Source organism: Bos grunniens, chromosome 3, assembly GCF_055505025.1.
Source record: "Bos grunniens cultivar Pamir isolate PY7600 chromosome 3, Bosgru_T2T1.0, whole genome shotgun sequence".
Classification (NCBI taxonomy): Eukaryota; Metazoa; Chordata; class Mammalia; order Artiodactyla; family Bovidae; genus Bos; species Bos grunniens.
Window position 1 is genome coordinate 96,311,131 of NC_141167.1, and position 13,121 is coordinate 96,324,251.

Genomic DNA, 13,121 nt, shown 5'->3' on the forward strand with positions numbered 1-13,121 from the left:
ACATCTGGAAGTTCACAGTTCACGTACTGCTGAAGCCTGGCTTGGAGAATTTTGAGCATTACTTTACTAGCGTGTGAGATGAGTGCAATTGTGCAGTAGTTTGAGCATTCTTTGGCATTGCCTTTCTTTGGGATTGGAATGAAAACTGACCTTTTCCAGTCCTGTGGCCACTGCTGAGTTTTCCAAATTTGCTGGCATATTGAGTGCAGCACTTTCATAGCATCATCTTTGGACATACTCAAATAAAGTTGCAGATTCTTTACCAACTGATCTATCAGGGAAGCCCCTTATATCCTTTTACTCTTTTAAATTTCTATAGCACCAAAGGGAAATCTGATTCTTTATTTCCCCAATGATTTTTATTTCTGAAACAATTTTATTTCTAATACAGTAATTCATGTTTCTTTTTGTGATCAGTCATTTACTAAAAAATTTTCAATTTTAAAAATCTTTCAAAGGGCCAAAATTTTCATTTTATTTGTTCTTCCTATTGCATCTATATTTTCCATAATTTCTTTGTGGTTCAAGAACATGCTCTGTAGTTTTGATCTGTGAAAATTTATTTTATGATGTAGTATACAGTTAAGGTTTTTAATATAAACATATGTACTTATGATCTCTAAGAAGCTACAGTATTAAGGAGGCTTTAATATAGGCATATGAATAACCATTATAAGTAGTAGGAAATCCCTGGGAGCTCAGCTGGTGAAGAATCCTCCTGCAATGCAGGCGACCCCAGTTGCATTCCTGGTTTGGGAAGATCTCCTGGAGAAGGGATAGGCTACCCACTCCAGTATTCTTGGGCTTTTCTGGTGGCTCAAATGGTAAAGAATCAGCCTTCAATGTGGGAGACCTGGGTTCGACCCCTAGGTTGGGAAGATCCCCTGGAGGGAGGCACAGCAACCTACTCTCGTATTCTTGCCTGGAGAATCCTCATGGACAGAGGAGCCTGGTGGGCTACAGTCCATGGGGTTGCAAAGAGTCAGACATGACTGAATGACTAAGCAAAGCACAGCACAGCACAGCAGAGTAGGAAATAACTGATGCTATAAAGGAAGCATATATTAGTTATGAGCATGGGAATGGTAAGAAAGGCAGTTCCAGATAAATACATCTAACAAAGCTTCATGGGTATGTCATGTGAACCTCAGTATAATCAAAAAGACAACTCTAGTGGGAGGTTATTGTGGGGAAAAGTTAGAGATAGAAAAGAGCAGGCTGCCTAGAGGAAATAGGGTCTAATTATATTGACTACAGCATGTGATAAGAGAACAAAAGTGAAAAAGTGGAAAGGGTTTGGGAAAATAAATTGGTACTGCTGAAGAAGTGTATAAAGCAAGCCAAGAAGTTGGGTTCTATTTGTAGGTAGTAGGAAGCCACTGATAGCTGAATGGTAAAGAATCTGCCTACCAATGCAGGAGACACAGTTTTGATCCCTGGATTGGGAAGATCCCTTGGACAAGTAAATGGTAACCCACTCCTGGAACACACTCCAGTATTCTTGCCTAAGAAATCCCATGGACAGAGAGGAGCCTGGCCAGACTACAGTCCATGGGGTCGCAAAAAGAGTCAGACTTGACTTAGCAACAACAACGAGGGAGTCATTGAAGGTTATAAGCAGGGTAATAGCAGAACCATATTTTAAGTAAGTAATCTGAGAGCTGTGTGTAAAACAGCTCAATAAAAATTTAGCCTGATATTCTTCTATGCTTATATATCTCTTAATGTCACAATATTTATTATGATTTATTCTACAATGAGAATAATTACCTAAGCAGGAGAGTGTTCAGGTAAACTGATGTTCATCGAGTATTGATTTTGTACCAAGCTCTGTACTACACAGTTCATTGCTATTGGGGGTGATTTTGGATAATTTTTTTTGCATATAATCACAATAACCCTATGAAACACTAATGATAAAAGTTTTAATTCTGGTCACTGTACTATATTTACAAAGGTAGTACGAGTCATTTAAGAGGCCTTATGATACATTGAAAAACAAGGGTTGAAATAATGAGGACTTACTCTACAGATAATAAATGCGAGAGAGGGTGTGGAGAAAAGAGAACCTTCCTAAACTATCGATGAGAATGGAAATTGGTAAATAAACCCACTATGGAGAATAGTATGGAGGTTCCTTATAAAACTAAGAATAGTTACCATATGATCCAGCAATCCCACTCCTAGGCATACTATCTAGGCAAAACTATAATTCAAGAGATGCATCATCCCTATGTTCATAGCAGCACTGTTCACAATAGCCAAGACATGGAAGCAACCTAAATGTCCATCAGCAGATAAATGGATAAACAAAACACACATATATGCATATATATAATATACACAATGGAATATTACTCAACCATAAAAAGTATGAAATAATGTCATTTGCAGTAACATTGATGAACCTAGATTATCACATTAAGTGAAATAAGTCAGACAGAGAAAAACAAATATATAATGTAACTTATATGTGGAATCCAAAAAATGATGCAGATGAATTTATTTACAAAATAGAAATAGATTTCCAATATAGAAGAAAAAACTTGGGGAGAGGAGGATAAATTCAGAGTTTGGGATCAACAGATACACACTACCACATATAAAACAGATAAATGACAAGGACCTACTATATAGCACAGGGAACAATATTCAGTGTCTTGTAATAACCTATAATGCAAAAAAATATGAAAAAAATATATGACTGAATCAATCTGCTGTATAATAAAAGCACTGTAAATCAATTCTACTTCAATAAATTTTTTTTAAATGAGTAGTTACTGAATAACACTCAGTAACAAAGTTTAATTAATAAAACAATATGAACCAGTTTTTCAACTGAAATAGGGAGGCATTTAAATACTGTATCTTGAATGTTTTTGGTTTATACATTCTATATCAGTATCTATACACACACACACACACACACACACACACACACACACACACACACACATTTGCTCACCCAGAGTCTCAGGTTGGAGCTGAGACTTCAAGTTTCTCTCCTGCTCTGTTGGTTCTCTATTATCAGAGTCTAAGGATTTCTTGTTACTACCAGGCTGACGACAATCTGATGGTTCTTTGTTGAGCGCATCATCTGGCATAGGTGTTGACCAATTCTGATTCAGAAATAAAATTCTGTCTTTGGCTCCATCATCTAGGCAGAGTAAAGAGGATCCGTAAGATATAATACTAGACAAATCGACAATCATACAATGCAAGAATGCCTTTTGCTCCCTCCAGGCAGTGTACCTGTTTGCTGTTTGGCTTCTTGGGTATTCATTTTCATGATGTATTGTTGCCTTATCTGTTTAGCAAATCTGGCAGGGTTGTCCCATGGTATGTTGAACATCTCAGAATCTGTCCCATACATCATCTTAGAATGCTTTAGATTCCCATCTTCATCAACCTCAGAGAGTTTCAGGCTCTCAAATGTAAACACTTTGAAGGCTCGTTCTACTTCATTCCAGCTCAAGACTTCTGTAAGAAAGCAGACCCGTGCTTTTAGAAATGCTCTTTATTACCATACAGTACAGGGGCAATGGGGTGGGGTGGTCAGTCCACCAGAAAGACAAGAGTCACGCCAGAATGCGTGTTGACCTGACTTTACACATGGGCACCCCAATTCTGCAACAAATATTACAGGCAACTAATAAGAAACTTATACAATTAAGATGTATCAAGATGATGCCCACAAACTGCTTCATAGATGAATGAACATGAGGTGTCCAGATTGATTCACACTGACTTTCCAGAGTATTGGCTGAATATGTTTAAAACTTGTCATTTTTTTCATAGAGAATAGACTTGTGGTTGCCAAAGGGGAGAAAGATGAGGGAAAGATAGTTTGGGAGTTTGGGGTTAGTAGATGCAAACTATTACATATAGAATGGGTAAACAAGGTCATCTTGCTTAGTACAGGAAACTGTATTCAGTACTCTGAAATGGAACAGAATGCAAAAAAGAATGTATGTATGTATATAACTGAGTCACTTTTTCTGTATAGCAGAAATTGGTACAAGATTGTAAATCAACTACACATTTATACATTAAGAAAATGTCATTTTGGCTAACAAACACATGAAAAGATGCTCAACATCACTCATTATCAGAGAAATGCAAATCAAGACCACTATGAGGTACCATTTCATACCAGTCAGAATGGCTGCGATCCAAAAGTCTACAAATAATAAATGTTGGAGAGGGTGTGGAGGAAAGGGAACCCTCTTACACTGTTGGTGGGAATGCAAACTAGTACAGCCACTATGGAGAACAGTGTGGAGATTCCTTAAGAAACTGGAAATAGAACTGCCTTATGATCCAGCAATCCCACTCCTGGGCATACACACTGAGGAAACCAGAAGGGAAAGAGACACGTGTACCCCAATGTTCATCGCAACACTGTTTATAATAGCCAGGACATGGAAGCAACCTAGATGTCCATCAGCAGATGAATGGATAAGAAAGCAGTGGTACATATACACAATGGAGTATTACTCAGCCATTAAAAAGAATATATTTGAATCAGTTCTAATGAGGTGGATGAAACTGGAGCCTATTATACAGAGTGAAGCAAGCCAGAAGGAAAAACACCAATACAGTATACTAACGCATATATATGGAATTTAGAAAGATGATAACAATAACCCTGTGTACGAGACAGCAAAAATGACGCTGATGTATGGAACAGTCTTAGGGACTCTGTGGGAGAGGGAGAGGGTGGGAAGATTTGGGACAATGGCATTGAAACATGTAAAATATCATGTATGAAACGAGATGCCAGTCCAGGTTCAATGCACGATACTGGATGCTTGGGGCTAGTGCACTGGGATGACCCAGAGGGATGGTATGGGGAGGGAGGAGGGAGGAGGGTTCAGGATGGGGAGCACATGTATACCTGTGATGGATTCATTTTGATATTTGGCAAAACTAATACAATTATGTAAAGTTTAAAAATAAAATAAAATTTAAAAAAAATAAATAAATTACCTTAAGGCATGGGAAAAAAAAAAAAAAGAAAATGTCATTTTAAGCAAAAGCATCTTTTGCTGCTGTTGTAATTTAACACAGAATTTACTCATTTGTGTCTAATATAGGCTGTTAATTTAGTAGGCTTTTCTGTTCACTCAGGCTTAGAAAAGGCATCTTTCCCCCCAATAAACTGGTATAGAACTTTTCATAATTTTATTTCAAAGGTTATCAGCCTTCAAGGGGCTATATTAATTTGGGTATTTAATATTTATAGAATTTGTATGTTCACTTGCTCATGCATTCATTTTTGTTTTCTATGTGCTAGGCTTTATGCTCTATTTTTCTTTGCCTGACATTGAAAGAAAAGATTTGGTTCAGCACTTCAAAAGTTCAAGACAGAGAGGTAGGAGGTAGTATTAACAAACAATCATGGAATTCAGTGAGGGAAAGTGAATGACAGGGACAGATCAAAGAATCAGAGGTCACCTCTCTTCTTCCCCTCCAACAGAGAAGAGTGTAGCGGGGAGGTGACTTTTGGAAAAAACCACAAGGAAATTCAGGAGAGAGACACGACAAAGGCAAAGGTGACAAAATTGAGTTTGTTCATTCATTCATTTCACAAACATTTTTTGAGCACCTACTAGTGGTCAATGACTTTAATAAAAGGACTACAGGAGCAAACATCAGTGAACTCCTAACTTTATAGAGTATCTATTTTAGCAGTTGGGAACACAGAATAAACAGGTAATTGTATACTCTATCAGAAACAACAAGAAGAGTAAAGCCAGATGAGGGGATAAGCAGTAATAATGACTGGGGAGGGACTTTATATTTTATATAAAGAAGTCAGAGCAAGGGCTTCCCAGGTAGCTCAGATGGTAGAGAATCTGCCTGCAATGCAGGAGACACAGGTGTGGTCCCTAGGTAGGGAAAAATGCCCTAGAGAAGGCAATAGTAACCCACTCCAGTATTCTTGCCTGGGAAATCCCATGGACAGAGGGGCCTCGTGGGCTATATTCTGTGGGGTCGCAAAATAGCTGGACACAACTTAGCGACTAAACAACAAATATCAGAGCAGAGTCCTGTAAAGAAGTAAAGCAAAAATAAGAAAGAAGTGGGGGAGTCATAGCACTGTCTGGGAGTAGAGTGATGGAGGCAGGGGAGGGAAATAGCTAGTGCAGAGGTGGAGGCAGGGGTGTGATGGACTTGTCCAAGGAAGCACAGTGAGGTCAGTGAGATGGAGTGGAGTAGAACAACGAGAATTTGACTGAGGATGGGCTTAAAAAGTTTAGATTTTACTTTGAGGGAAATGGGTGATCACGAGGGGTTTTGAGCCAAGAAGGAACAGGATCTGACTAACCTTTTGGAAGGGTCATTCCTGCTATTATGTGAAGGAAAGACTGTAGGTAAAAAGGGGAAAGCTTGGAGACCAACTGGAAAATTACTGAAATAGTTCAAGTGAGAGGTGGTGCTGGATTGGGCTGGGCTGGTAGCGAGAGATGTGGTGGGACTGGTTGTGGGGCATAAAAAAAGAACCAGGGATGACGCTAAGGTTTTGGTAGAAAAGAGTTGCTATTTACTGAAATAAAGAGCACTGTGAAGGAAATTAAGAATTTGGACCTATTAAGCATTAAGAAATCTGCCTGCAATGCCAGAGACCCCAGTTAGATTTGGGGGTCAGGAAGATCCTTTGGAAAAGGGATAGGCTACCCACTCTAGTATTCTTGGGCTTCTCTTGTGGCTCAGCTGGTAAAGAATCCATCTGCAATGTGGGAGGCCTGGGTTCAATCCCCGGGTTGGGAAGATCCCCTGGAGAAGGGAAAGGCTACCCACTCCAGTATTCTGGCCTGGAGAATTCCATGGACTGTATAGTACATGGGGTCGCAAAGAGTTGGACACGACTGAGCAACTTTCACTTAAACATGAAGAAGGATCAAAGAGGAAGGAGAGGTGGAGGAACAAGGCTTCAGGACGGGACATACGAGCAGGATGTATATATGGGCAGTTTCGGCGATGGCAACAAAAATAAGAATCTTGTGTACTTTACAATGTGGGGAATACAGCCAATATTTTATAATAAATATAACTGGAGTGTGACCTTTGAAAAATTGTATAAAAAAGAATATTTGTTACACATTTTCCCCATAAAAGACAAAAGCAAATGTTAGCATACTAATCATCCTCTTCTTATCCTTGGTTTCCTTTTCTTTTTAAACTTAAATTATCTAGGAGGCTGTTCCATATCATGATAGAGATAGCCCTCCAGGTTGTTAAGATACATGATCTTGTACCACACAGGTGTCTGATATTTTAATGAGAGATTTTGATGGGATGGTTTGTTTCTAATATTTTGCTACTGTGAAAAATGATTTAATACATGTACTTTTTAATATTAAAAAAAAAAAAAAGAATCCTGTGCTGTGTGTAGAAGCAAGGTAGAGAGAGAATGAGATCATAGCACAAGGCAGAAGGAGAAGAGGAAAGGTCAGATGCTCTCAGGACACCAGGAAGAGGATGATTATGGAAATAGATGACACACCCAGGCCCACTAGGCAACACCCATTTCCATGAGGTGACAGCAAGACCGTATTAAAAATTTTCTTTTTTTTTCAGTCTCTTCAGTAAGTGGTGCTGGGAAAACCGGACAGCTAATGTGTAAAAGAATAAAATTAGAACACTTCCTAATACTATACACAAAAATAAACTCAAAATGGGTTAAATACCTAAATTATAGACCAGAAACTATAAAACTCTTAAAGGAAAACATAGGCAGAATACTCTTTGACATAAACGGCAGCAAGATCCTCTATGACACACCTCCTAGAGTAATGGAAATAAAGACAGAATAAACAAATGGGACCTAATTAAACTTAAAAGCTTTTTTTTTTTTCTCTTAAATGTTTTAGTATATAGATACATAAGGACATTAATAACTTCTAAGCGTGGCCCAATATTAGCTCATCTTGGTAAACTATATTTATAAAGTATGGCAAAGCCCTATCTTTCCATCTTCCTAGAAAGAACAATTTCTAATTCAAACAACACTTATTGGTCTCTAATAAAGAGATTTTGCTTATAATAAAAAGCTTTTGCACAGCAAAGAAAACCATAAACAAGATGAGATGACAACCCTCAGAATGGGAGAAAATAATCGCAAACAAAGCAACTGACAAAGCATTAATCTCCAAAATACACAAGCAATTCATGTAGTTCAGTATTAGAAAAGCAAACAACCCAATCAAAGAACTGAGCAGAAGGCTTAAGCAGACATTTCTCCAAAGAAGACATACAGATTCATAAATACATGAAAAAATGCTCAATAGCACTCATTATTAGCAAAATGCAAATCAAAAGTACAATGAGGTATCACCTCACACTGGTCAGAATGTGCTGCTGTGTAGTTGCTAAATCATGTCCAACTCTTTCTGCAACCCCACGGACCGTAGCCCACCAGGCTCCTCTGTCCCTGGGATTTCCCAGGCAAAGATAGACATTTCTTTCTCCAGGGGATCTTCCTGACCCAAGGATCAAACCCGCATTTCTTGCATTGGCAGGCAGGTTCTTTACCACTGAGACATTGCCTCACACTGGTCAGAATGGCCCACATCAAAAAATCTACAAACAATTAATGTTGGACGGGATGTGGAGAAAAGGGAACCTCTCTTGCAGAGTTTGTGGGAATATAAATTGATACAGCCACTATGGAGAACAGTATGGAGATTTCTTAAACTAGGAATAAAACTACCATTATGACCCAGTAATCTCACTACTGGGCATATACTCTGAAGAAACCGTAATTCAAAAAAACACAGTCTACAAGCAATAAATGCTGGAGAGGGTGTGGAGAAAAGGGAACCCTCTTACACTGTTGGTGGGAATGCAAACTAGTACAGCCACTATGGAGAACAGTGTGGAGATTCCTTAAGAAACTGGAAATAGAACTGCCTTATGACCCAGCAATCCCACTGCTGGGCATACACACTGAGGAAACCAGAATTGAAAGAGACACGTGTACCCCAATATTCATCGCAGCACTGTTTATAATAGCCAGGACATGGAAGCAACCTAGATGTCCATCAGCAGATGAATGGATTAGAAAGCTGTGGTACATATACACAATGGAGTATTACTCAGCCATTAAAAAGAATACATTTGAATCAGTTCTAATGAGGTGGATGAAACTGGAGCCTATTATACAGAGTGAAGTAAGCCAGAAAGAAAAACACCAATACAGTATACTAACGCATATATATGGAATTTAGAAAGATGGTAACAATAACCCTGTATACGAGACAGCAAAAGAGACACTGATGTATAGAACAGTCTTTTGGACTCTGTGGGAGAGGTAGAGGGTGGGATGATTTGGGAGAATGGCATGGAAACATGTATAATATCATATATGAAATGAGTTACCAGTCCAGGTTCGACGCACGATACTGGATGCTTGGGGCTGGTGCACTAGGACGACCCAGAGGGATGGTATGGGGAGGGAGGAGGGAGGAGGGTTCAGGATGGGGAACACGTGTATACCTGTGGTGGATTCATGTTGATGTATGGCAAAACCAATACAATATTGTAAAGTTTAAAAATAAAATAAAAAAAACACATGTACCCCAATGTTCATTGCAATACTATTTATAATAGCTAGGACATGTCCTAGATGTCTATCAACAGACGAATGGATAAAGAAGTGGTGGTGTATATTTATATGTATGTATGTGTACATATATATATGTACACACACACACACACACACACACACACACACACGAGAATATTACTCAGCCATAAAAGGAACCAATTTGAATCAGTTGTAGTGAGGTGGATGAACCTAGAGCCTGTTATACACAGTGAAGTAAGTCAGAAAAAGACCAAATATCATATATTAGTGAATACATGTGGAATCTAGAAAAATGGGACTGATGAATCTATTTGCAGGGCAGGAATAGAGATGCAGATGTAGAGAACAGACTTGTGGGCACAACAGGAGAAGGAGAGGGTGGGACCAACTGAGAGAATGTCATGGAAACATATGCATTACCATGTGTTAAAACAGTTAGTGGGAAGCTGCTATGTAACATAGGAAGCTCCATCCAGGGCTCTGTGATAACCTAGAGGGGTGGGATGGGGTGGGAGTTGGGAGGGAGGATCAAGAGGGAGGGGACATACGATACTTATGACTGATTTATGTTGTTGTATGGAAGAAACCAACACATCATTGTAAAGCAATTATTCTTGAATTAAAATTTTTAAAAATCTGACTATTACTAAGGCTACTAAAAAAATGAAAAAAAGAAATCAAAGTACAAACATTTCATAATTGTCTTAGAGTTAGATGAAAGGAGAAGGAAGAATCTGCACATTTTTTTTTATCTAGATCAAATCAAGATGTCTATGTAATTTCCTATTTCTTCTTATAAGCAGCAATATATCTGCCTATTGCTTCAGCTGGAAATAAGATTTGTGTTTCAGGAAATGATTGTCTTTATCTTAAAATCCCCATGAGCTCTGCAATAAGAAGCTGATTTTAGATATTTTTAATGACCCTTCTTTCTACTATCCTTAAAGAACAGACAACACACCTTCCTATTGTGAGAGATGAACTGGAGTTAACACTTAGCTTATGGCTCAGCGAGTAAAGAATCCACCTGCAATGCAGGAGACACAGGAGACATGGGTTCAATTCCTGGGTCGGGAAGATCCCTTGGAGGAAGAAATGACGACCCACTCCAGTATTCTTGCCTGGGAAATCCCATACACAGAGGAGCCTGGAAGGCCACAGTCCAAAGGGTCACAAAGAGTCAGATGCCACTGAACACACGTGCATGCACACCACACCAAGGCGTACATGCTACCCACAAGGGGTGCTCTCAGCTCTCCTCTTAACTAGGATGGGGACTGCTATGTCATCGCCAATCATGTTAATAAGTAGACGGGGCGAGGGGGTGTTGGGAGGCGGGGAGGAGGAAGAAAGAAGGGGATTACTCTTGTCGTAGAAACACAGCAGAATGAAAACCCAGGGCATCAAACTGAAGAATGTTATAGTTATCATCCTGCTGTTAATGACATTATTCAAAATAAAAAGAAACTGTACTCAATCAAAATACTCCCCAGCTTCTGAAAGGACAAGAATAAAAATCTTTTTGCAGATGGGTGTATAATCATTAGAGGCACACATGACCATCAATGAATGGGTTTAAGCTACAAGGAAGCAATGTACTCACCACTTGTACAAAAGTGCATGAGCTCATGAATTGTAGCTAGACGCTTCGTGCTATTCCATGGCGGGGGCAGAGGGAATTTAAGAAATTCCCACAGTGGCAGCTTGGACTGCATCTCTTGTTCAATTTGAACTGGATCAAAATTCTTTAGGTCCTGATGAAAAAGAGCAATGTGACAGAAGATGTTAAAATAAGCTGTCAACTGCCTTATGCATATGGAGAAGGCAAAACATGATACCTTTGCTCTCATTATCTGGGAACAGGGGAAATCAGTGGTAATTGGGGAAGACAAATTGTTGGTATTTTGCTGAAGGTCAAAAAAGCTACTTCTCACTTTGCCAGAGATTCTTGGTGCACAGAAATGATGGATTCCTTATTCACAGGGACAAACTGCCAAAGTCTCAAATATATTCCTGCCTCCCTTCTTAGACTCTTTTCTTGCCTCCACTAGTTTTTTTCTTCCTTTCATATTAGCAGATATATAAAGCACATAACTATAAGGTTTTAATACATATTTGGCGTAGCTGCAATGAATTTAACGGTTCATTGGCCCTCTATACGTGGGCCAGTTTTCTTTGCTGATGTACTTTTTCCTTCATTCATGTCCAGTTTCCAAGCTCTTACTTTGCAGGTATCTACTTTGTAGATTACTTTTAATTAGCATTGGTAAAGCTATCCAATTAAGATTTCTACCACTGAATAATTGCAAATGAGCTCCCTTGCATCAATTATCCTCTGGGTAACTTGGTCAATTATTACCTTTAGCATGTACTTCTTGTGGGCGTGGGCATCGTGATAGTTAAGCAGGAGAGGGCCTGTGGGCACTGGTTTGCTTTCATTTTCTTCTTCAGATAAGAATATTTCATGGAGATTCTATTCAAATTAAAATAATGATTTTAAGAGAGAATTCATACTTTTCAAAGCATGCATACTTTTTGGATTTCTCATACCATCTGACCTTTTTCTCCCTCTCTGTCAGACAGAGAGAGGGCAGGATGGAAACAATGTGAGCTGCTATTCTGTAGTCCAACCCATCTGCCCTGGGAGGTGGCTCTACCAGACTTGGTGGGACAAGATCTTCTTCACTTGCCACAACCTGTTGATATAAAGAGTTGGGAGAAAAGAAAGTCACTCAGTTGTGTCCGACTCTTTGTGACCCCATGGACTATGTACAGTCCATGGAATTCTCCAGGCCAGAATACCAGAGTGGGTAGCCTTTCCCTTCTCCAGGGGATCTTCTCAACCCAGGGATTGAACCCAGGTCTCCCACATTGCAAGCAGATTCTTTACCAGTTGAGCCACAAGGGAAGCCCAAGAACACTGAAGTGGGTAGCCTATCCCTTCTCCAGTGGATCTTCCTGACCCAGGAATCCAACCAGGGTCTCCTGCATTGCAGGTAGATTCTTTACCAAGTGAGCTATCAGGGAAAAGTTGGGAAGTATTAGTTTTAATGGTCAGCCCTTTATTGATATTTATGTATTTTGTTTTTTTTTAGTAAAAAGAAGGCAGTTTCTACCCAAAAGTATGGTGATTATACAAAGTGGCTATATAATTAACCAGTGACTACCAAAATAAAAGGGATCATGTTTATAACCTATGTACTGAAGTATAATTTTAATGCCTACATTAGAATAGACAACACAAAATCCAAATACTAAAAAAGAAAATTTACCATAATAGAAATCAAAATAACAATATTAATATATTTTTAAATGATTCATTCTTTCTCTTAAAGCACTCAAAACCTTGATTTCATATCTTTGGATTCAATAAATATTTATTGAATGCCTACCACATGCCAAGCATGTGTGGGGCACTTTCAAATACATTATCTCATTTAAGCCTCACAGCAATATTGCCAAGCAGGTATTATTTCCTATTTATAAATGGAACTAGGGTGAGTGAAATTAGGGGCCTGGCCCTAATTAG

The 13,121-nt window shown here is 38.9% G+C and overlaps 1 protein-coding gene across 7 annotated transcripts in view; it reads right to left on the reverse strand.

The window, feature by feature from the left end:
* SPAG17 (sperm associated antigen 17) overlaps window positions 1-13,121 on the reverse strand; it is a 283,690-nt gene that overhangs the window by 178,431 nt on the left and 92,138 nt on the right. For all 7 annotated transcript variants that reach the window (XR_015160805.1, XM_086392104.1, XM_086392103.1 and 4 more), the window contains 5 exons: window positions 12,151-12,288; window positions 11,952-12,065; window positions 11,196-11,346; window positions 3,253-3,480; window positions 2,966-3,157 (listed from right to left, as the gene is read on the reverse strand). Coding sequence is in view for 6 of the 7 variants with exons in the window: in XM_086392104.1 (XP_086248230.1) it covers window positions 2,966-3,157; window positions 3,253-3,480; window positions 11,196-11,346; window positions 11,952-12,065; window positions 12,151-12,288 (823 nt within the window). In the remaining variant the exon portion in view is untranslated. The remainder of the gene's footprint in view (window positions 1-2,965; window positions 3,158-3,252; window positions 3,481-11,195; window positions 11,347-11,951; window positions 12,066-12,150; window positions 12,289-13,121) is intronic.